The sequence below is a fragment of the Juglans regia genome, chromosome 14 (genome assembly GCF_001411555.2).
Source record: "Juglans regia cultivar Chandler chromosome 14, Walnut 2.0, whole genome shotgun sequence".
NCBI lineage: Eukaryota > Viridiplantae > Streptophyta > Magnoliopsida > Fagales > Juglandaceae > Juglans > Juglans regia.
The window spans coordinates 2,819,936-2,844,801 of record NC_049914.1 but is presented as its reverse complement, the minus strand read 5'-3'; the positions used below and the strand labels follow the sequence as shown (position 1 = coordinate 2,844,801).

At 38.3% G+C, this 24,866-nt stretch overlaps 1 protein-coding gene across 2 annotated transcripts in view; it reads right to left on the bottom strand.

Moving 5' to 3' along the window:
* LOC109015989 (CCR4-NOT transcription complex subunit 1-like) overlaps window positions 1-24,527 on the bottom strand; it is a 38,192-nt gene extending 13,665 nt beyond the window's left edge. For both annotated transcript variants that reach the window (XM_018998454.2, XM_018998461.2), the window contains exons 1-29: window positions 24,231-24,527; window positions 22,206-22,503; window positions 21,889-22,117; window positions 21,475-21,814; window positions 21,256-21,369; window positions 20,725-20,853; window positions 20,448-20,639; window positions 20,154-20,348; window positions 19,723-19,860; window positions 19,075-19,197; window positions 18,741-18,997; window positions 18,215-18,318; window positions 17,217-17,311; window positions 16,896-17,135; window positions 16,346-16,531; window positions 16,170-16,251; window positions 15,981-16,048; window positions 9,305-9,450; window positions 8,477-8,585; window positions 8,228-8,374; window positions 8,037-8,084; window positions 7,830-7,958; window positions 7,497-7,736; window positions 7,251-7,391; window positions 7,065-7,150; window positions 6,874-6,979; window positions 4,326-4,421; window positions 4,026-4,178; window positions 1,273-1,455 (exon numbers count right to left, since the gene is read on the bottom strand). In XM_018998454.2, the coding sequence (XP_018853999.2) occupies window positions 1,273-1,455; window positions 4,026-4,178; window positions 4,326-4,421; window positions 6,874-6,979; window positions 7,065-7,150; window positions 7,251-7,391; window positions 7,497-7,736; window positions 7,830-7,958; window positions 8,037-8,084; window positions 8,228-8,374; window positions 8,477-8,585; window positions 9,305-9,450; window positions 15,981-16,048; window positions 16,170-16,251; window positions 16,346-16,531; window positions 16,896-17,135; window positions 17,217-17,311; window positions 18,215-18,318; window positions 18,741-18,997; window positions 19,075-19,197; window positions 19,723-19,860; window positions 20,154-20,348; window positions 20,448-20,639; window positions 20,725-20,853; window positions 21,256-21,369; window positions 21,475-21,814; window positions 21,889-22,117; window positions 22,206-22,503; window positions 24,231-24,329 (4,473 nt within the window). In that variant the 5' untranslated portion in view covers window positions 24,330-24,527. The remainder of the gene's footprint in view (window positions 1-1,272; window positions 1,456-4,025; window positions 4,179-4,325; window positions 4,422-6,873; window positions 6,980-7,064; window positions 7,151-7,250; window positions 7,392-7,496; window positions 7,737-7,829; window positions 7,959-8,036; window positions 8,085-8,227; window positions 8,375-8,476; window positions 8,586-9,304; window positions 9,451-15,980; window positions 16,049-16,169; window positions 16,252-16,345; window positions 16,532-16,895; window positions 17,136-17,216; window positions 17,312-18,214; window positions 18,319-18,740; window positions 18,998-19,074; window positions 19,198-19,722; window positions 19,861-20,153; window positions 20,349-20,447; window positions 20,640-20,724; window positions 20,854-21,255; window positions 21,370-21,474; window positions 21,815-21,888; window positions 22,118-22,205; window positions 22,504-24,230) is intronic.
* Between the last annotated feature and the right edge of the window lie 339 nt (window positions 24,528-24,866).

Genomic DNA, 24,866 nt, shown 5'->3' with positions numbered 1-24,866 from the left:
TGGCATGGGAGAGGAGAATAAATTTCATCTTGTGAGTTGGCATAGGGTGTGCTATCCAATTGTGAATGAAGGTTTGGGGGTGCAAAATTTGAGTAATTTTAATAAGGCACTGTTAGGGAAGTGGTCGTGAAGGTATCAAATGGAAGGGGATTCGTTGTGGAGAGAGGTTATTGATCGAAAGTATGGATGTGATTGGGGGGGATGGTGCCCTAAGGGGGTAGGGGATCTTATGGTGTGTGCTTATTGGAATATATTAGAAAGGGGTGGGACAGTTTTGTAAAACATATTAAGTTTGAGGTTGGAGAGAGTGCAAGAATTCGTTTTTGGTTCGATGAATGGTGTGGTGAGAGAGCTCTTCATTCTGCTTTTCCAGTTGTTTTCAACTTGGTTGGAAATCAGCAGGCTGCTGTTTCAGAGGTGTTGAGTCGTGCTAATGGGACTGTGCATTGGAATGTTATTTTCACTAGAAATGTACAGGATTGGGAACTTGATGAGATTGCAGATTTTTTCAGTTTCTTGTATTCTCTGAATATAAGAGGAAATAAGAGGGATCGAATGTTGTGGAAACACGCAGGGAGGAGATAGTTTTCAGTTAAATCTTATTATAAGGTGTTGTCTGTTCAGCAACAATTCTCTTTTTCTGTGGAAGAGTATTTGGAGGGTTTTTGTGCCGTCTAAAGTTGCCTTTTTTACTTGAACAGCCGCACTCGGGAAGATTTTGATGGTTGACAATTTGAGGAAACGTGGCATGATTGTTATGGAGTGGTGTTTCATGTGTAAGAAAAATGGTGAATCGACTGATCATTTAATCTTACATTGTGAGGTGGCTAGGGAGTTATGGGTTGGTGTTCTTAGTAGAGCTGGGTTGAGTTGGGTTATGCCAACGAGAGTGGTGGATCTACTAGCATGTTGGAATAGGCAGCATGGTAGCTCTCAGTTGGCAGCGGCGTGGAATTCCTTCGTGCATAATGTGGTGTTTATGGATGGAAAAGAATGAGAGGTGCTTCAACAACAAGGAGCAAACCGTTGAGGATATCTGAAAATTGTTTGTCTTCTTTGCTGCAGTGGCTTTCGGCTATTGTTCTTAAGGGAGGGAATGCTCATGAGTTTTTGTTTTCTTTTCAGGTTTCTAGAATGGAATTGGTTGTATACTTCCAGTGTACATGGGCTTCGCCTAGTTTCATTCAATAAAGTTTCTTACTTATAAAAAAAAAAAAAGTTTCTTAGCACCATACCAAACCTTATGCAAAAAAAAAAAAAGCAGGTACCTACCTCATAAACTCGCTGTTGAGAAAGGGACAAGTGACCAGGTCTAGGGCGGAGGGCCTCTGGTACAACACCCATAGAACCTTGTGTATACATGTTTGCCTCAAAATATGTGGGACCAACACCCTCTCTATGCTTCCTTCTCAAAGTAAGTTGTTGAGCAATTTCCCCATCGATGGTTTGTATCGCCTTCAATAAGCAATGTACAATGGTTAACACATTCATTGAAATTTATTTTGCCTCATCCATTCTCAATAACCAAAATTGAAACAATAAAAATAAAATAAAACAAAATAAAGAGCGGGGTCATAGAGGGGAGAATCCTAGTGTCGTTTGATGAAACAGAAAGTTATGCCCTAAAAAATTTACGGGTTAAATTGTTAGCATTGAAGACAAGAGGCAGAGAAATTGCATGTAGCAGGGAAAAAAACTGCTGTGTTGCTTTCTATCATGCCAATCTTGACTTATACAGTAAGCACATGCCAACATCCAACCACATTGAAGATTTGAGTAATATTTTAAAGTATCCTCCTGACTCAAGTTGTCTACTAGTTCTTGAAGAGTCTATAAAAATGCATTCATGGATTTTAACTTAGTTCGCTGCGAATTAGGTATCCTAATACTAGTAGAGTAAAGAAGAGTTTTTTTTTTTTTTCAATATAAGCAATCTATGTTTTATTGATAATTACAAAGAGCAAATATATGCCTTACTCTTTCCATGTGAATTTACGGGATAAATCCAAGAACAGTAAGGTTGTGTCGCATAAAATGAGGAAAATAAGAAAACATTTTCAATCAAAAAATTTTCATGGAAAACCACTCATTTTCCATGGTTTGGTGAAGATTTGAAAAATGTAGTGAGTGAAAAAAAAAGGCATTTGACTACCCCTGCTCCTCCATCTATGTTAGGAACCCAAATCAAGTAAAGTTGTTCTGAAACAAGTAAATAGGCATGGTCCAAGTACACTTGAAGTACACGAAAGTGAGAACCAAATTACATGTTAGGAACAAAAAACTCTAATTTATTATCATTAATTTATGAAAATTAAATTATTCTCATAATTTCTTCATATTTGGCCTTACAAATATTTAGGATTTCTTCCCATTATAATATTTTCTTTTTGGGTCTGGAAAATGGCTTACACCTACTTAGAGGGGTAAGTCATTTTCCTCCATAACAGCTTCACTTTTTGTTGATCATGTGGTCCATTTTCTATTGACCAACATCTTTTGCCCCTACCAAAACAGAAAAAGACAAATGTTTCCAGAAAACTAGTGAGTTTCAAACATAGCCTAAGAATTGATATTTTCCTAATTCTGATTAATGGCATTAAGTGGCATTATATCTTGACTCACATAGCACTACACGCATGAGCAAAGTCCTGAGATAACATAGGAGCATAAATTGTTACAAAGGCCCACCATTCCATGCATGTAAAGTGATGGAACCCTATCAATCTTGATGGGGACATCTTGCCATCAAAGGTTATCCTTCTACAATATTAACTGCACTTCCTGGTGCAAAATACTTCCAAGCCATCTAATTTATACCACAAAAATCCATGTTCTAACCAATAATTCCACAAAAGAAAAACTTTCTGAGTGACTAGATCTTAAAATAGCTTCAAATCATTTTAATAACATAACAAAACCAGTGTGTATGAGTGTATGATGATTATAAACCCAAATTTCCAAGGCCAACTTCTACATTGCCCATGCACTTGACCATTCCTATTTTGTATCAGCAATAAAATTATTATTACCAATCCAAAAAAATCTACACTGCATATTTTTGAACCATGGCCGGCATAAATTTTTTAAGGCCCTTTTTGCTCTTCCAATTAATTTACTGAATCAGTAAACATTCCAACATTTAATAACTCTTTTCAAATATGTAATATTTTTAACTAGGCTTCTCCTTTAATATATGTCATGTGTACTTGGGCTTTTACCCGGATTCTTTATTAATAAAATTCTTGGTTATAAAAAAAAATGTAAGTAAAAGATTACTCAATCATTTTCATGGGAATAACATCAAGTTATCGTCTTCATACCATACAGCTATTGGAAATGTTCGGTCATCAAAAGAGCAGCTTCCATAAAAACCTCGGTAGAATATCCTTCTATTCCAAATATTATTTACAGATACAAAAATTCGTTAGATCATCTTTTACTCCATTGCAAGATAGCTGACACTTCGTGGCAAGCTGTTTTTGCACTATTCGGGGTAGCCTAGATGGGTGTTAGACCTATTAGCATGCTGGAAAGGACCATTTGATAGTCACCACAGTGGGACCTCGTGCAAAATGATTCCAATCAGTTTAAGGATGTGCATATGCAGAGAAAGGAATGATGGGAGCTTTGAAGACAGCTCGGTGACAATGGAGGACCTCAAGGCTTTCTTCGTCAATACACTTCATTATTGGATGGCTACTCACTCATGTATCTCTAGCATTAGATTTTCAGGAATTTTTTCTCTCTTTACCTTTTTGACTTACATGTACCCGATATAAGCTCCCTGTGTACTTGGATAGTGCCATTTTGCTAATCAAAAGATTATCCTATTTACCAAAAAATTATTTACATGTTCTGTTTGAAACACAATTTAAAAGTTAGATGCTTCCTGTCTTATCATCAATAGTTAGACACCCTCAGCAGAAAGTGCCTGAAGAAATGCTCCGATAAATTTGTATGGAGCTTCTATCAATCTCAAGGTAAGTACACACAAAAGGATAAAGTAAATAGTCATCAGAGCTAACCTTATCCGTAGCAGCCTGTTCAATGACTGCACAGCCAAGATCAAGGTTGTCGTTGGTAACAAGTTGTACAGCTTGTTCTAGAAGTTCACTTGCAGTGCTCAGACCCTGAAGTGAATTCCTCAGTTGACTTGATATTGAACCGCGTAAGGGTTCCTAACAGAAATCACAAACCAAAGTTAACACCAACAAAATCAAAGCAGACGTTCTGAAAGATATGTATTACAAAATCCCAAGGATATTGTTTTATAAACGAAACCAAACAGGATCAAGAGATTCTGAAATTTAAACGTGAGATATTACCTTGCATGTTACATGAGCTAAACTTCCAGCCAGACTTGCAACCATCAAGTGTGCTGCATTAAATATGCGCGTCTCATCCGATTCCATGGCATAATCCTGCCATTGTATTTGAATGAAGTAAGTGCCAACAGATATAATGATAGAACTAGAGAGCTTAGCTGACAAGGGCTTCTGAGGGTCCCAATCAAACCATGAACAGCTGGGATAGTTCTATTATTCAACATTTAATGGAGAAACAGACTCGAGCAAAAGTTCTTACAATCCAAAACAAAAAATCTTCCCATACAATGGATGAAAGAGTCTTTATAAGAGTGAGAGCAATGTGATGCATTTTATCAACCAGATATGTTGGTGCAAAAGGACATGTGCAAGGGAGAAACAATCTCCAAAACAACTAAGGAAAAAAAAAAAAAATTTTGAACCACAACAGGATTACATCAAGGGATAACACCTTTGCGATAAATGAACTTAAAGGATGATTCAGGAAGTGGTTGCATGGTTGATTTGCTTTAACTCTCTTTTTGTTTTTACGAATGGTAAGGAATAAAGAGGATTAATGGAAACTAACTTCACCACTATATATGAATGTGGCTTTTGTAAAACTAGAAATAGTAATAGGAGAAGTTAAACATCCTGAACCAGCTACCCATAAATAAACTGAGATTTGAGATATAAGTGCATATAGCTTCAAACGTTTGACTAGAAAAATAGCTTCTAAATATTAGAGTGCCTATCAAAACGGGATAGTTCAACAAGAAGACAAGCCCCTCTCTACTTCATGGAAAAATATGTTTAAGAATCGAGTTACTGCATGCAAAAAAAAGAGCACAGTTGAGAGAGAAATCAGAATACGTGCAACAAACTGGCTTGAAATTCCCCTTGGGGGCGTCATTTAAAGCAAAGAGCATTTGCGATGGGGTGGTAGAGAAGATTGAGAAAAGATTATCGGGATGGAAGCGGCTATATCTATCAAAAGGTACCCTTTCCAACCTTCCTAGTTACTATCTTTCCCTCTTTCCAATGCCAGTGGGAGTGGCTAATCATATGGAAAAGTTATTTAGAGCTTTCTTGTGGGGTGGCATGGGAGAGGAAGTCAAAATTCACCTTGTAAGTTGGCAAAGGGTGTGCTGTCAGATTGCGAATGGTGGATTAGGGGTATGAAATTTGAGCATCTTCAACAAGGCCCTTCTTGGTAAGTGGTTGTGGAGGTATCAAATGGACAGGAACTCATTGTGGAGAGAGGTAATCGAAAGGAACACAAGTATGGTAATGAGTTGGGGGGGGGGGGGGGGGATAATGTTCTCAGGAGGGTAGGGGGTCATATGGAGTAAGCCTATGGAAATTTATTAGTAAGGGGTGGAACACCTTTGAAAAACATATTAGGTTTGGAGTGGGTAACGGAGCAAGACTCCGCTTTTGGTTCGATGCTTGAAGGGGGGAGAGACCTCTTTCCATTGTCTTTCCAGTCGCTTTTAACATGGATGGAAATCAACAAGCGGCAGTTTCAGATTTGCTGTGTTGTGCCAATGGGACGGTAACCTGGAATGTCACTTTTACTAGAAATGCTCAGGATTGGGAAGTTGATGGGATGGCAACCTTTTTTAGTCACTTGTATTCAGCAAAGGTAGGAGGAAATGGGGGAGACCGTATGTTGTGAATTCACACAGGGAGAAAAAAGTTTACTGTTAAATTTTTTTACAAGGCTTTGAAAGTACAACAGCCCACCTTTTTCCCGTGGAAGAGTATTTGGAAAGCACATGCTCCATCTAAAGTTGCGTTTTTTACTTGGACAGCTGCGCTTGGAAAGATTTTGACAGTTGATAATTTAAGGAAGCGGGGTATGGTGGTCATGGAGTGGTGCTACATGTGCAAAAGGAATGGAGAATCGATAAATCATTTGCTTTTACATTGTGAGGTGGTGGGGGAATTATGGGCTGGTATCCTTGATAGAGCTGGACTGAGTTGGGTAATGCCTAAGAGTGTGGTGGAACTACTAGCGTGCTGGAACAAGAGGCATTTCAGTGCACAATTGGCAGCAGCGTGGCATATGTTTCCTTTGTGCTTAATGTGGTGTCTATGGTCAGAAAGGAATGATAGGTGTTTTAATAACAAGAAGAGTGCAGTGGAGGAAATCTGGAATTTTTTTGTATTCTCTCTTTTACAGTGGTTTTCTGCTATTGTATTGAAGGGTGGGAATGTCCATGAGCTTCTATCTTCTTTTCAGTTCACTAGAATGTAATTAGGTATCTCACTTTATATACTTCTTGTTTACTTGGGCATTGCCTAGTTTCATTCTATTCAATAAAGCTACTTATTTACTCATCAAAAAAAAAAAACTGGCTTGAAAAAATGACTTTGCTGGAGAAACAGAGGCCGCAACAAGTACGGAAGATTCAGGGAAGACAAACAAAGATGAGTATGTGTATGGAACACCAATTTATTGGTTATATGGAGAAATAATTTTCAAATTGGAGGTGCTCCAAGGACAAGATGAACATGGGACGCACCACGAGAAAAGAGACAAGATTGTTGAGCTTCATTGACAAACCTTTAAAACAAGCTCCTTTGTTGTTTGAGTTGCAATAGATACACTGCGCTGAACAATACCAGATACTATCTCTTTAATAGCTCTATCCATCGCAATAGGAACCACTCTGTAGTGTATCAAAGAGATGAGCCTGTCGTAAGTACCAAGCAACGTAATGAACATGCAGTAAAAGGGAATTATAAGCTTCAAACCTCTGGAAATGCAGATGTAGGCCTAAAGCACTGAGCTTCTGGTTGATAATAACATGTGTTCCAATGTTAGGTATTGGTGCAGGAAGCTACAAACGACAGAAGAACCAACTAATTAGTTAAAAAGATGTGCTATTCAGTTTAGAAAAAAATTCATGCTAATTGAACCCACAGAAGAAAATGCAACACCTGACTAATGGAGAAAGGTGACTGGGATGGAGTGGCTGGGACGAGTCCTTGAGCATTGGGGGGCTGATCCGCCAATCCTAAAGCTGATAGCTTTTCATCGTCCATCAATGTACCAGAAGGGAGATGAAGAGAAGCAGCATACTGAACCCAACAAATTAACTAGAAGTTAAGTATGCAGATGATACAGAAACACATGATACATACAAAGATGAAAAGAAAAGGGTTGGGCGGTGGGAACAAACAAACCTGAGATAAGAAATGTGAGTGGCCACCAGAATTAGACACACTAGCAACCTCAAGCGGTAGCTCAACTTGATTCGCTGAAGATATCATTCCTGATTTGATTTCAGCAACTAACTGCGGCTGGGATGCCCCAGCATCTTTGTTAGAAAAGTCAGGATTCCCTTCAATTTCCCTTTTGCGATCCTTGAGAAGAGAAGTTGGTGCAACATCCTTCATATCAACACTTAGGTTCTTGAATAGGACCTGAAATGCGACAGCAATAGGGTAGATATGTAAGTAGATAGTAGAGAGACATTATATCTGGAAAGCTTCAACAATGAACGATAGTATGCCTACCTCAATGTCAAACTTAAGGTTCATTTTCAAGTTTGGCATTGAATATATCTCAGCAAGTAACCCAAGAATGCCCATGGTCCAAGGATTGGGAGGTTGATACGCTAGGCTGCTTTGGCATGGTTCCAGAACCTGCAACAAGAAGCTGATGGTTGAGATCATGACAACAACGATCAGAGCAAAAGTTGGCAATTGTCAGCATAACCATACCTTAGAAGTAAAAGGTATTACTGCAATCATCAATCCCTTCTCATATGCCTGTCCCAGCAGCCCCATGAGGAGGAAAAAATAAGATGATAAAAATCAATGACAAATATGTAGCATAGCACTGGAAAGATGAAAAAACAAAATCTAATATGACGTAACCAAATTCAAGAAGATAGCGTTGCGAAAACTATCACCTCCATAATCAAAGATTTAGGATCTATCTCACGAGCTCTTAAAACTTGATTCCTTCCAATTGTTAGCTTCCCCAGCCAACTACCTAGGTTTTTTAGCAGTGAACGTTCTTCGGAACTTGACTTTATAAGCTCTGATCCTAAAAGAACCTGAAAATAGAAAGTAATAATAGATGCAAAATGTTGTTACACTGATATGTACATCCAAATGCATAAGTTCTTTTTCAAATAAAAAAGTAACAAGCCATTAACCTTGCAGTTCTCATAAGAGGCTTTAATAATCTCTTTACTCAAAGCCTTCGAGTTAATCTTGTCCAGGAACTTCAAATACAAGTCATGAAAATTTGGCTCGATGCTTGCCCTGTCAAAAAATTTAGGTAGAATGTGATACATGATAGGAACTCTTATGAAGATGACAAAAAAACAGCTGCAAGGAATATATATGTGTGCACATACACATGCTCATGCCCCACACGTGTGTATTTACGGGCAATGAAAATCCAATTAAATGCTAGCCCTTTGTAAAATTGGTAGATATTCATAGAGGGCTTGTAATACCCAAGATTGAGTATAGGAGGACATTAAATGGGATCTCATATTGTCTAACAGAGAGAAGTTTCTTCGTCCTTCTGGAGTATAGTCCCAAATCTGGCTGACTTTTTTTGAGTTGTTACAAATAGAATCATAGTCAATCCCAACCAGAAGTATGGGATTTTAGCCGGGCCACCTATAATAGAATGACATGGCGAGGATGTCAGTATTTGAGGGTGGGATTATAATACCCCGGATTGAGTATAAGAGAGTGGTGACTGAGATCCCATATTGCATGGAGGGATAACTTCTTCCCATTTATAATGATTCTGTGGTCTCAATTGTAATTTTGACTAGTCTTTTCAAAAATAGCCCCATATGTGGCTAGGCTTTCATTGGATTATTATAGAACCGAACAGTGAACCACGATAAAAAGCAGCTGTTAGGATTAGCAAAAACCAAGTTAAAAATACATGAATCTATGTTTCTAATATGTGCTTTTCAATAAATGCAAGCATAAAAGGCAGGAAAATCAAAAAAGTATTTAACCTTTTCATAACCATATATTGGGCAAACCAGGGATAGTACTGCTCTTTAAAAATTTCAGTGAATTCTTTTCCCTTAGCTTCAATATTAGCAGCTGAGATGTTATTTATTATAAAAGATATTTTGTCTTGAATCTCTGATGCTGGAGCCTGCATACATAACAGAGACAAGTAAAAGAATTAAAAGAAGACAGATGGACAAAGAGAATTCCAAACCAAATAGATTAGAATAAATATAACTATTCTAATGTACAATTTTCACAGTTCCGTGATTATAGTCCAGGTCAGTCAATCAACTAATTCTCCAAACAGATTCTCCAAACAGAGAGGGCACTCCAAAGCCATATATTTAACGGAATGAGTGAACAAGACCCTTTAAAGACTTACTAAAAAAGACACTTTAAAGAGTGTCAAGAAACGCTGCTTCAAACAACGTTTAGGCTATATAGTATATGATGATAATGTAAAATCACAAGGAAAAACCACCATGAATACCTAGAGCTGCACCAACTATTGGAACATAGACTTGGGGCACAAAACCGAACCGGCCCCAAACCAAAACCAATCAACCGGTAATTTTTCACTGGGAAAACTGGCCGAAACCAACCAATGTAAAGGGGTGAAACCGGCTGGACCAGTTCCGGTCAGTTCTCGGCCGGTTTGGGCCTTTGTTTTTGCCCAATTCAACATCTTTTCGGGCCTCTTTTTTTTTCTTTTTTTCTTTTTTGGCTCAATTCAAGATCTTTTTGAGCTTTTTTTGGATTGATTTCAAATTCTAAATTGTTGAGTTTTTAAAAGCCCATTTTAAATATTCAATTTCATTTTAATTTTAATGTCATTTGTAATGTTAGCCTTAGGTTAAAAAAAATTAATTAACAATAGTAAGATAGGAATGTTGTGATGGCGTAAGTACACGTAAATTTGATCCAAAATTTTTAAATCCCTGTACATACACACATAAACAATTTATACAATAAATAATATGAAAAATAATTATCAAACATGAAGAACACATCAAAACCGAACACATTAAAATGCAAAAAAAAAAAAAAAAACACTAGATCACAGATTGACAGGTGAAAATTCAAATATGTGAAATTGACAACCTCAAAAGAGCAAAAGCCATCGGCGTGCGGCGTGGCCGCGTGAGAGAACTAGAACTCGAGTCACGGAGAGGTGAGAGAAGTTTGTGAGAGGAGACTCAGGAGAGGAGAGGAGACGTGCGGGGGTTTAACGAACGCCGTGAAAACCGAGGGGGCCCTGTGGGGGGCTACGGTGCGGCGGGGATGTGAGTGGGTTTGAAGATGAGAAGGAGAGTATGAGGAGATGAATAGGGAAGAAGAAGAAGAAGAAGAAGAAGAAGAAGAAGAGGTAAGGGAGGGGGTTATTAAACCCTAGGTAGAAATGGCGAGCGCCGTTTCATATAATTTTTTTTATAAACATCAGGTCTAAAACGACGTCGTTCCACACACTCAAGTAAAACGGCGTCGTTTTATATACATATAATATATATATAATCGGTGTCGTTTATATACATATATATTAAAAATAAATGCGAACCGGCCGATGTCGGTTTTCATATATTTCTGCCATCGGCCGACCAGTTCTCTGCTGGTTTTGGCCGGTTCAGTACTCTGGCAGCCAATTCACGTCAGTGATGGCCAGTTTCCTCAATTTTTGTACAGCCCTAAGAGAACTTAATATTTTATGAAGAATTGAGAAGAAAATGAGTCAACGCCAGCGATTTGTGAGCAAAAAGCAATGGTGGGTTTCGGATCACAATTCTCTCCGTCGAGGGAGATTCAGACCTCACCGATAAACGAGGAAGGCTTGGGCTTGGCTCCGGCTGAGTCAACGCCGGCGTTTTGTGCTCAAAAAGCTCTGGTGGAGTTCGAATCACGCTTCTCTCCTTCGAGGGAGACTCAGATCTCACCGACAAACGAGGAAGGCTTGGGCGTGGCTCCGGCGAAATTTTTTGCCAAAACTTTTGAGGGTTTTGAGTTGGAGGAAGGGGATGAGGAGTCGGATGACCTCATGCACTCTGTGGAGGATGAATTATTCCTCCCGGAGACTTGTGAACAGATGGGCTTGGAGGAGTTTTCTATGGGGGATGATTTTCAGCCTTTTCAGAGTAACAGAATGGGACATCCCATCCCTCTGAACTGTTGTTTTCCAAACCAAGCTTCAGATTGGGTAATACATAAGGTGAAAGAGATTCAACATTTTGTTGGAATTAATTGTGAGTGGTATGAAGAGCAGTTCATTGCTTTGTTAACTGCCGTCGAAGCCGGGGATCAACCAAAAAAGGAAGGGGGATTTGAAGAAGAATCAGGAGCTTAAAAGGTTGATGTGGTCGATGTACTCGGAGGGTAGCTCTTCTAGAGCAGGGTGAAAGGGAAGGGGCCGGCTGTTCATAAATGAAGCCAAAAATTGTGTCTTGGAATCTTCGTGGTCTCAACGAGGTAGAGAAGCGTCTTCGGATCCGGCATCTGCTTCGTGAGTGGAAAGCGGAGATTGTGTGTTTACAAGAGACGAAGTTGAAGGTAATCAATAGGAAGATTGTGAGGAGTCTTTGGAGCAGCAACTATGTAGATTGGGTGCACTTGGCCTCTTCAGGGACATCGGGAGGAATTGTAATAATGTGGGATAGGCGGGTGGTGGAGAAAGTTGAGGACTATATAGGGAGATATATGGTAGCGTGTTCTTTCAAAAGCATGTTAGATGGGTTCATGTGGGCATTTGCAGGTGTTTATGGACCCAATGTAGACGTGTATAGAAGATTATTGTGGCATGAGGTAGCGGGGGTTCACGGTTGGTGGGAGCTTCCTTGGTGTATTGGGGGTGATTTCAATGTTGCTAGATTCCAAAGTGAAAGTCTTGGAAATAGACAATTGAGGCCAGCTAGCGTGGAATTCTCAGAATGTATCTTTGACTTGAACTTGATAGACCTACCACTTGCAGGGGGCCCCGCCACATGGTCAAATAATCAGACTTGGACCCGTCTAGATCGTTTCTTAATTTCACCAGAGTGGGAAAGTCATTTTCCGAAAGTATGGCAAAAGCGGTTAGTACGTTTAGCTTCGGATCATTTGCCTATCTTGCTTGATTATGGAGGAATTCAGAGTGGTAGACATTATTTTAAGTTCAAGAACATGTGGTTGAAATCCGAAGGTTTTGTGGAGAGGGTCAAGCAATGGTGGATTTCGTATCAGTTCGAGGGTACACCCAGTTTCATTTTCGCAAATAAGTTGAAAGCATTAAAAAGAGACCTAAAAGAATGGAATAAACAGTCTTTCGGGAACATAGATGATAACAAAAATACCAAGTGGATGGAAATTCAAGTGTTAGAAAGACTAAAAGAGGGGAGGCCTCTTAATGAGGAAGAGCAAGCTCAGAGAACTTTACTGGTCGCAGATCTTGAGAGGATAATCTTGCAAGAGGAATTGTCTTGGCGTCAAAAGTCAAGGGCATTATGGTTAAAGGAAGGGGATCAGAGCACAAGGTTCTTCCATAATATTGCAAACTCTCATAGAAGAAATAATAACATTGAGGTGCTGAAAATTGAAGGGGTGGAATGCAGAGATAAAGAGGCTATTAAAGTTCATGTGGTTGATTTCTTTGAGAAGGTCCTTACGGAGCAAGTGGGGTGGAGGCCTACTCTAGATGGTTTGATTTTTAACATTATTGATTCGGAGGATGTTGCCAAGATGGAGAGGGCTTTTGAGGAAGAAGAGGTCTTTGATGTGGTCAGGAAAATGGTAAGAGACACGGCTCCAGGTCCTAATGGTTTCTCTATGGCCTTTTTCCAAGAATGTTGGGAGGTGATTAAAGAAGACCTTATGAAGGTGTTTCAGGAGTTGTTCTCGTTTGGAAAATTTGAGAAAAGCTTTAACTCCACTTTCCTTGCTTTAATACCGAAGAAGGTTGGGGCTATTGAAATCACAGATTTTCGGCCTATTAGCTTAGTGAATGGAGTTTACAAGATTATTTCGAAAGTGCTTGCTAATCGCTTAAGTGAGGTGTTGGGAAAGATTGTGACAAAGCCTCAAAATGCTTTTGTTAAGGGTAGACAGATCCTTGATGCGTTTCTAATTGCCAATGAATGCTTGGACAATAGATTGAAGACTGGCAACCCAGGAATTATGTGTAAGTTGGATATGGAGAAAGCGTATGACCATGTAAATTGGGATTTCCTTCTATACCTACTGGGTAGGTGTGATTTTGGTGAAAGGTGGAGGTCTTGGATTAGATGGTGTATATCTACGGTAAGGTTTCAGTATTGATCAATGGCAGCCCCGAGGGTTTCTTCCAGAATTCTCATGGTTTGAGACAAGGGGATCCGTTCTCCGTTACTTTTTGTTATTGTTATGGAAGCACTAAGCAGGATGATTGCGGCATTGTTGGCTAATGGGTTTGTTAGTGGTTTCCAGATTGGAGCTCCGAACAGGGGTTTTACCTCTATTTCTCACTTGCAGTTTGTAGATGACACGCTTATCATGTGCGAAGCTGATCGAGACCAGTTGAGGGCAGTGAATGCATGTTTGCTTTGTTTTGAAGCAGTGTCTGGTTTAAAAGTGAAGTATGATAAATCCGAATTGGTGCCGATTGGAGAGGTTCAGAATATTAGGGCATTGGCAGACACATTGGGTTGCAAGATAGCGTCTCTCTCGATGACGTACCTAGGATTACCGTTGGGTATAGCTTCGAGGGCATGCTCGATTTGGGATATAGTGATTGAAAAAATAAAGATGAGACTAGCAGGGTGGAAGAGAATGTATTTGTCGAAAGGGGGCCGAAATACATTAATTAAAAGTACACTTTCTAATCTACCCACTTATTTCTTATCATTATTCCCTATATCGGCAAGCATGGCGGGTCGCCTTGAGAAGTTACAAAGAGATTTTATGTGGGGGGCTTAGGAGAAAAGTTTAAATTTCATCTTGTCATGTGGGAGATAGTGTGTCGTCCTATCTCGAGTGGCAGCTTGGGTATTAGAAACTTAAGGTTGTTTAACCGGGAGCTCCTAGGCAAATGGTTGTAGAGATATATCAATGAATCAGAAGCCTTATGGAAAATTATGATTGAGAATAAATATGGTGATTTAGGGGAGGGTTGGTGCACTAGAGAAGTTAGAGGGGCACATGCAATGGGGCTATGGAAGCATATTAGAAAAGGGTGGGAGGTCTTTCAGCAACATGCTAGATTCCAGTTGGGTAAGGCTCAAGGATTTGATTTTGGAAGGATGTTTGGTGTGGCAACAGTGCACTCCAAGACTTGTTTCCTTTACTTTTCCTGATAGCAAGTGCCAAAGATGTCACAGTGGCGAAAGTTATGGGAATCTCAAAAAGGGGTATTCACTGGAATATCAACTTTAACCGGGCGGCACAGGATTGGGAGTTGGAGAATTTTGCAGATTTTTATAGTCTCTTGTATTCGTGTCGTCCAAGTATCCAGCATGAAAATGGTATGTGGTGGATTCCTCTAGGGAAAGGGGTATTCACTGTTAGGTCCTTTTATAAGGTCCTCACACAAGTGCCGGAGATAAAGTTTCCCTGGAGAAGGATCTGGCGACACAAGGCTCCTCCTAAAGCTTCTTTCTTTGTGTGGACAGCATCACTAGGCAAGATTCTTACTACAGATAATCTTAGAAAGAGGAGGATAATCATTGCAGACTGGTGTTGTATGTGTAAAAGAGGAGGTGAGTCGGTGAACCATTTGCTTGTACATTGTGATGTAGCCAGGACTCTCTGGAATGAGGTGTTTAAAAGGATGGAAATAGCATGGGTTATGCCGGAATCCGTAGTGGATATGTTGGCGTGTTGGACCTCTATTCAAGGCGTGTATCAGATCAAAGTGATTTGGAAGATGATCCCTATTTGTATTATGTGGTGCTTGTGGCAGGAGAGAAATGAAAGGACGTTTGAAGACAGAGAGATCTATGGAGGAGCTAAAAGTTTTCTTTTTCAGAACGCTTTGTACTTGGGTCATTGCTGTGGACTTTAATGGCATGGACCTTCATGATTTCTTAGTTTCTAATGTGCCTACGTAGATAGGACATACTTTATAATTGGCAGTTGTTGCCCATTCTTGGATTAATAATAATTATTTTACTTATCAAAAAAAAAAAAAAAACAAAGACGCTCCAAATATCCACAAAAACTAGGGCCATGAAACTTCACATTACCTTCTGCCCAAGAGACTCTGAAAGAAAGTATTTCTACACTACTGACAAAAGGTTTTACTAGAAGAAAAACCAGAAGAACCACCATATAGCCTTAAGCACCATAAGAAGTATTGATGGTCCTAGAAAAAAGGGTAGGATTGCCTAGCCATCCAAACAATTACCATTTTTTCATAATTTGCAGACGATCAACTATAAGTATTCCACCCCTAGAACGAAAGGACCACAGATAGTTCTGGTCAGGTCGACATACAATGCTAAACCAAACAAGGGATATCTAGAGTACCAGAATCATTCTATGAATATAGAAGTTAATTGAAGTGAAATATATGAATATTGATGAGATATTTTTTTGATAAGGTAAAAATATTAATGAGATGTTATGATAATGGATGTAGATATTAGTCAGTTATCATGTCACACATTAAATCTTCAACTCAACCAAACATGCACCGGGCATGCCCGCATGCTAAAATTTCCAGGAAACTGATATAAGTACCTCTATGGGAGTTTCTCTTTTCTCAGCTGCAGCAACAAGTGTTTCAATGTTCAGAGCAGAGCCAAACCCTGCAAAATAACATTACATATGCATGAATACAGGGATTGGGGGTTTAACAAAAAATGAAAATCTAATAGCATGTTGAAACCTATGTAGAACAAGCATTATTTTGTAAGTAAAAGGAATTACTGGTAGAAGTAACTCCTCGAGAAGGACGAACAAAACCAGATGAAGAAGAAAGCAGTGTCGGAGCACTGAAAGCATTCTGTGACTGCAATTATAGCAATAAGATGAACAGTGTTAGGAAGGGGAATAAAAATTATCCATAAAGGTCCCACCCACAGGAATAGAGAGAAGGGGTTCACCTTCTGCATAGAAGCAATGCCTAAATGAACGGCTGAAGATTGCCCTATGGAAGACACTAGAGGCTTCACATCATTAGATGGTGCAGCAGTGGCTTTATGACGATCCTCAAGACTTTCGTGTCTCTGTTGAAGCTGTAGTGGGGCCGAGAGTTGCTGCCCAGGCTGTATGATGCTAGAGCCATTTAACTGAAACAATGAACCAGTATATGAACACTACCAACGTTAATTATTCAGAATACAGGAATTGACAGCACAACTGCTTTAGTTAATTCAAAGGGCCCCCAAGTTTTTTCTCACAAAATACGTTGAAGTTGTCTACTCTCTTAAGGAGTCGAATTTGTTTGATTGATTGAAATGCATCCTCAAACAATCCATTTTCCAACTTGAATGGATTTCTTACAATTTCTAAAAGGTTTTTTTTTTTTTATAAGTATAATTTCTAAAAACCAATCCTTCAAATTATGACTTCAGTCTGGAAGTCTACTCTAAATTTGGGTTTCTGTAACTTCAATCGCATGACCTTGTTCAAGTGGCAAACTTCACTATTTACCTCCAAATTTCCCGATGCAGACTGGGTAGAACCATGGTGATTAACAAGAGAAGCATGGCTGCCTCCATCTGTGTCTGAATGGCCAGATGAAATCCTGGCAAGAGCCTGCTCGATGAAAGCAACAAGTTCTGAATGAGTACCACGCAGATGGGATATCTGCAATATATGATTGCAATACTGTGGCCATTCAATCAAACGATCCACAAACTGCTCCAAAGCCAGAGTCCCAAACACAAACATCTGCAAGAAAAGAAACCACCATCAATATTATTAAACAAAATCCAATGAAAGAAAAGTCCATTGATGAGAGATGATACAAACTTTTGAGTCGGCAGGTTTGCGTAATGCATCTAAAACACCACGCAGAGCAATCCCTAAGGTGAGATGAGTCACAAGTTGGTGCTTGATAACGGAGCCTGAAGTATGGTTAAGACCCATTGGAGAAAAATTAATATATAAGTTTGTAATGGCTCTAATAATGTATGAAGTTGTCTCTTGATATATACCCAAAGCTGAAACAAATATATCATTACAATTTATATAAGGCTAAAAATAGCTTTCTGTAGCCATCACCATCATAAATCAGCTGAAGAGATGCAAATAAAATTATGAGTTCATAATCACAAAAATCTCAAATTGCATAACCACAAAGAAGAGAGCACAACATTGTCAGCATTAGAAGATATTTACTGAAGAGAGATTATAAGTCGAAGCAGTGAGTCAAGGTCATTCTCATAATGTATTTAACTCCAACACTTTGTTACTGTATGGCCAAAGACAAATGTTTTCAAGCAATGATGACCTCCTAACCTTTTTTTACAAGTAAATGATCATCTCCTACTTTTCAGGTAGTCCTACAAAAAATGACAGCCATATGTGGGAAATAAGCTTCAAAGCTCTGAGCTCTCTAAGTTGAGATATTGTTAACTATGTGACAATACGTCTCAAGAAACAGAGTAAACATAAATGTTATAGCCAAAGATCATCATAGCAAAAGTTCAAAAACGGGAGCACGGTTTTATTCATAAGACCCTTTTCTGGATTTTTTTTATAATGCCCTTTTCTGGAAATGAAGCATGCACAAGGCAAAATTATATTCTTTCAAGGGAGGGCTCGGGCTAAGGTCTTGCTGGTTTAATGTACAAATAGTAATTATAAAAAAAAATGTACAAACAGTCTATGCATAATATTGCTGAGTGTACAATTTAAATCTATTACAGGTAGGAGTATCAGCCACTAAAAATTACATTTTTTTTAAGTAAAAGGAGTAGAGTTTATTAAAGTTAAGAGCCATCCAATAATTTTATAGGGACACTCACCAAACAGAACTGCAGCAATTTTAAGCTGTCTCTCAGGATACTTGGGAAAGAATCTGTACTCCTCAAAAAGATTTGCAATCATGCACTCAAAAATTAATTGTTCCCTGTCAGTTGGTGCAGAAGGCCCTTGTTAATTCAAAACAGAAAATAAAAAGAAAAATTTAATGAGAAAATAGGTGGCATCAAACACTTCCATAGATTTTTAACTATTATTAAAATATGAATTGGCAAGTTTCAACTCCAAAAGACAAAGAAACCCACTTGGACCATTTTCCTTTTAGTTTTCCCCAAGGCTAAAACATAGAAAGACAATCAGGTACAAAACATTTATTTATAGGTGAAAAAAAAAAAGCATGGTGCAAAACATGCCCACACAAATGAGTGCATAGTCATCTCTCACTACGATAGAAGTGGAGGACAAAGACAGAGTTCGCTTTCAAGACTTCAAAGGGTTTTAAACAACACAAATAATTTTAAAAAAAAAAGTCAAAGTAACCACGTGAAAAGGCATCAAAAGGTATTGCACCTTTTCACAGAAGATTCCTTGAATCGAGCAAGCATTTGGACCATTGCATCAATGGTCAACTGACCAGAAAACATTTCATGGAAGTAAGAGTTTGCTTCTCTCTCAATATCATCTGCATATCCATCTGACGCTGAAGAATCTGTAGCAGCCCCACCATTCTGCAATTGAGGATTAGAATCCATAATTGTTGCATGCAGCTTTTCCATTTCCTCAGCAAGCAAGCTAGAGTTAATCGAGCTGGCATGAGCTTTAAGGACCTACAAACACAGTTACTAAAAATTGAGAATGAGACTGAATGTGGATCGACAGATTGACTGAGCTGTAGAAAACGAACCTTCACAAAGGTAGAACTTGTCTCCACATAAAGATTCAAGACAGCACCAGAGTGATGGAACTTTTTCGGGGAAAAATTCTGTGATCCACGGAACTGAATCTCCTTTAAGAAGTTGAGGCACTCCTGAAAGGTCGAACTATGCACATCAAACCATGTTTTGTCTACATTTCTACGAAATTTAAATAATAGCATTACTGCCTCCATCCCAAAATCTGTGCCTTGCTTTCTTGTTGGGATGTCCAAAATGAGTGACATTTAGACCTCGTTTGTTTTCGCAAATGAGATGAGATGAGTTGAGATTAAAGTTAAAAGTTGAATAAAATATTGTTATAAGATATTTTTTTAATACTATTTTTGTTTTGGAATTTGAAAAAGTTGAATTGTTTATTTTATTTTGTATGAGAATCTGGGAAAGTTGTAATGATTAGATGAGATGAGTTGTGAAAACAAACGAGGTCTTAAAGAAGTCAGAACATTTACTTATATATCTTTCCATACCACACGACCTATTTATATCTCATTTTGGGATAGAGAGAGTATATAAAATGTACCAAAACCTGGCATTCTCATGGTTATTTTTGCTACTTAAACGTGGTAGATTTTTTGTATAAGTTAAAATGCAGTAGATGCAGGGCCAACCAGATATACCTCGAAGAAAATATCTTTATATGTATTTAAATTATAGCTGAGCCACTTCTCAAGGTCTACCAGTTCTTTCCGTGAAGCAAGAGCTGCCAATCTTATGGCATAATAAGAAGGCAGCATATCTAACACTGCTGATATAATCTGCAAATGAATAGGAGAGTAAAAAGTAAAAATTCACATAATTCTAAAAGCATTACCATACAAAAGGGTAAATCGGGAAGAAAGAGTTCCAAGCAGTAAAAACATAGGACATGACAGAAAATTCACAATTAGATGCAGATATCATGTTCTTAGAGGCGATCACCAGACTGATCATCAACAGCCTGATATAACAAGCTTATTGTTTAACTTGCAAGCTTATAATGTGATAATGTGATTCAATGCAACACACAAACAGTAAAGCAGTTCAGCTACAAGTTCACTCAAGATTTTACCTTTAGCTCTTGGCAGATATCCAATATTCTAGTCATACCATCTGGATCGCAGTTTACAGAATCTACAAATCCTCGCAATACCAAATTGGGGTTAACATGCCAGAGGTGAAGAATCATTCCATTACCCATGGGATTTTTAACTATAATTGGGAAAACAGTGAGCGACACTTCATACTGGAGGAGGTTATAAGCAGTCTGCAATTACACAGGTAAAATTTATTAACATACTGAAAAGTGATGCAAACCATCAATAATGAATTTTTTTTTTAATAAAAAAAAGACAAAGAAAACTACATTAATTTGTGCCATCCCAAGAAGTAAGACTTCGGGACAGTGTTTAATAGGATTTTCAAGCATTGATCGAACTGAAGTGGCATGACCACTCTCAGATAGTTGGCATAGTACATCCAAGAGATCAAGACACAACCATGCATGATTAGCATGTCCAAGCTGAAGCTTATTTCCATGCACTGCATCAATATAGGCCTGCAAGAATGGCTGGTTATTCATGTCAATCAAAAAGAGGAAACATGAGGAAAGAAGTAACAGCTGGATAAATATAGAATCATACCAGCTGCCTTGCTGAATGGGCGAACGTAAATACTTCTGGTGGTGCCAAAACAGCATATTTAAGAAAAGATAGCTGACCCTCGGTATTATTCCAAACAGACCCACAAATGGCATGAAGAGGGAATGGCTCCTGCACAGCTCAATCCAAAGATTTAGAACTAACATGTTTCTCATATACACACTTGTGTTAATATGATTACAACTTTTTCCTCCAACCCAACTATAAAAATGATATTCGTCATTTGAGCATGTGACAAGCACATGCTATTTTAAAAGTCCAAGTTAAAAAAGTGCCATGTGTCCCTTCATTAAAAAAGTATGTGCTTATCACATACTCAAGGGACACAGCAATTTTTTAAATGGGTTGGAGGAAGTTTCCACCAACCCAATTTGGAGGAAAACTCTATCCTTAATATAATGATATAACTGTTGGGGATGATTCATGTAATTAAATAAATAGATGAAAGTCACTCAATTTTATTAAAAGTGCTAAGGGGAGCTACCCAATTACATCCATGTAACAAAAAAATACCTGGCATGCACGCCTATATACAGACATAAAAAAAGAGAATGCCTCCTGATTGGGAAAGTAGAACCCCTCGTGGTCCATATTTTCAATAACTCGTATCCAATTGGTACCAGGAGCCTGTGTTCAGCATAAATGCTAAGATATAGAAAAGACATACAAAGTAGCAATTATCATAAACAAAAATAAGAAAATTGCAGCAAGAAGAAAAAAAAATAAACTTACAAGTTGCTTGATTGAATCTATAAGAACGTCAATATTCCAGGAGCTCAATGATGGAAGATCAGACAAAGTGCTGCAACCCAGAGCCAGGCTAACTGTTGAGAATGTGTTCTGATTGTCCTCAAGACCAGCTTGGGTGCGGGCAATTGTACCAAGTATTTTAGCCACAGTAATCTCTGTCAGTGGCAAGAAAAGAGAGAGAATTTCTATGCATTGTGATGCGTTTGCTGTGCATCCATAACCTAGTTCCTTCATAATATCTCCCATGCTCATTTCTTTCTCCATTTCTGCTAAAATAGAATCAAAATCATCTTCTCCAGATACATGGAACACATCCACATTCCTGTAGGAAAAACAACTTAAGTCATTAAACCTAGGATATCTTTCAACGCAATGAACAAGCAGAATAATTGTCACCTCAGAAAGTTGGCCTCGCGCAATTCATCTGAAAGCAATGGAGTTAAAACAAATGGGGTGACATCATTAGACTTCACCAACGATAACATCTGCATAAAGAAATCTACATGCTTGGAAAGGATGTCGGACCGCTGAAGGAACACGACAATATTCTGAATTTGCTCAGAAGAATTCACCAAAGCCGGATCGGCACACAATTCCTGAATCTGAGACATACAAAAATTTTTTCCTAGAATGCAGAAAAAACTCCATATCAAAAGGTGCAATGCAAAGGAACCTTATTAAAATCCTGACATCAATTTAAAGTTGAAACTTACCAGACATCCTGGTATCAAGATTTTCAGAATCCAACAAAGCAAGGCCAAAGCCAATTTTTTCAGATACAGACAACTGTAGTGCATTAGAGAAATTCTCTAGGGTTCCTTCATTTATCTCTGTATCCCTTAGCGACTCAAAAAACACTGTGCTAAAATTTGGTTTGTCCAACAAGTAATTAAAAATTGACGCAACAACTGAATCCAGCAGCATGTTCTTTGTGTCTGTGCTGTAAAAGTTCAGATGATCGATGCATGTTTGGAGCAGCATAATGCTTCCCTCAATTTCATATTCTACAAACTGCCAAGGAGAAATAAACCATATCAGTGAGAAATCCATTGGAATCCATAGAAAATATGAGCCTCAAAATACCTTGTTTTGGGAAGTAATGGAGATAAGCAAATTTATGCGAGGATCATATGGAAATCTCTGAGTTTAAGAGACTCTTAACTCAAAACTACCTTAATAATACAAAAAGAAAATTCTGTTGATTGTGATAAAGAACAGTAACTAGGTCAAGATTTACCCACGTTTCCTTTATGGGCCAAATCTACCCACTTACATTATCTCCTTGTTTCTGCTTCTTGTTAGCATAGCTAATCAATTAGAAAGATTACCTGACACTCTTCAACATTGCAAAAGTTAGGGACTTTATCTCCACATAAGGTATTTTCGCATTTTTATCTACACGCAACGTCAATCTTTTGTTCATATCAACAGAGAACTCACAAGAAATCTTACAATTTTATGATTTGTGAACACCATCAAAGAGCACTTTAATCCTCTGCTTCATTACCCAGTAACAATTTACTATTACTTTATGCCTTACAAACTTAGCTACTTCCTTTGCCCTCTCCTTCTCGGACAAAAACAATTTACCTGTTAACTTTATCCCCTCTTTATGAACCATGGCCCACAATTTACCTGTTTTTACAAAGTTCTTGCAGTTTAAAATAATTCCAAGGCACTTCAATTGTGACCTTAGCTAGTCTTTTTAGAGTATAAGTCCAGCTAAGACTCAGGCTTTTTATAGGCGTTTACTAGTAGAATTAAGGTCAACTTTAATCATGCCGCCTATAATGAAATGGCCTGACAGTGATATTGGGGATTTAAAGGGGTTGATTTTTCACACTCAGGATTGACTATAGGAGTGATGAATGAAATCCCACGTTGCACGGGAGAGAGTTCTTGCAGTTTATAATGATTCCAGAAGGCTCCAATTATAACATTCATTGGTTCATTTAGAGTATAAGCTCAAATTTTGTTTGAGATTTCTTTAGTTCGTTACATTAGATCATGCCTCGATAGGTGTTTATCCTTTACACATGTTGGAAACATCAGTTTGACAGTCCACACAAGAAGTTTTGTGTAAAATTATCTTGATTTGTCTAACTTGGTGTATCAAGAGGGAGAGAAATGATCAATGCTTCAGATTTTGTGAGAAGACTGCGGAGGAGCTAAAGGATCTCTTCATAGAACTTCCTGTCGATGGATGCAAGCATACCTCTTTTCATAAGATTGGATGAAGCATACCTCTTTTCATAAGATTGGATGAAGCATACCTCTTTTCATAAGATTGGATGCAAGCATACTTATGCTCTTTCAGTTTTATTTTTCGGGGCTTTCTTTATCTTTATACACTTTCTGGCTATGTATGTCTTCCATATACTTGGATAACGTCTTTTTATCATTAATGAAACTCTATTGCATAAGACAAAAAATTGATTTTCCTCTTCCGCGGTCAACCTAACCTCAGCAAAATGTAATTCTAATTTTAATTAGATTAGACCAATTTATACCCAATCTTTACTGGCCATTCAAATGAATAACGCATAATCTAATCTAATCAGAAAGAAGCAAGCGAAAGCCGAAACACAGCGAAATGAGTGAAATCAATTGGGTTCCAGCTAAATAAATCTGGTAAAAGAAACAAAAAGATGATCAACAACCTATCAAAGCAGAGCTTTCATACATAACAAGATAGAAACTCGTGTATAAACATCCATGCAGATATATAGAGTAGATACCTGAAGGAGCTCGCCAAGAACGGCGTCGGCGTTGGATTCGTTGAGGCTCTGGAGCAAGAACCGAATCTGACTCGACACCGTTGACGAAAACTTCAACATGGTGGCAATGATCGAGTCCTAGGGTTGAGAATTCGCACGGGGAGGAAGGGGGGAGAAAGAGCGAGAATTGATTTGGGGATTCGGTGACTTGCGAGGGATGAAGACTTGTAGAGAACCTGAAACGGAGGGCTAGAACCTGGAATGGACGACGAAGTTTTGGGTCTGGGACTGTCTTCAGAGTAAAAAGACGACTGGTTTCTTTGTGGGGATATGAGCGAGTTACTAGCGGGTGACATATGATAGGTAGGAGACGGTTTTGGGGATACGTGTCGATCTGTAGTATTCTTTAAAATATAAATATTACAAACGCGACTTTACAAAAGTTCTTGCAAATTGATGTGGGCGTTCCGTTAGTTATTCTTTAGAAAAAGGGTGATGCTACAGCCCCGCTGGGGCTCCGTTCGAGGTTGTAGTATTATTTTATGTGTTTTATTTAAATAATTTTTTATATAAATAATTTAGTATTTTAAAATATTTTTAAAAAATTAAAAATGTTATAAAAAAATACTTTTTTAATCAAAAATAATTTTTTACTTT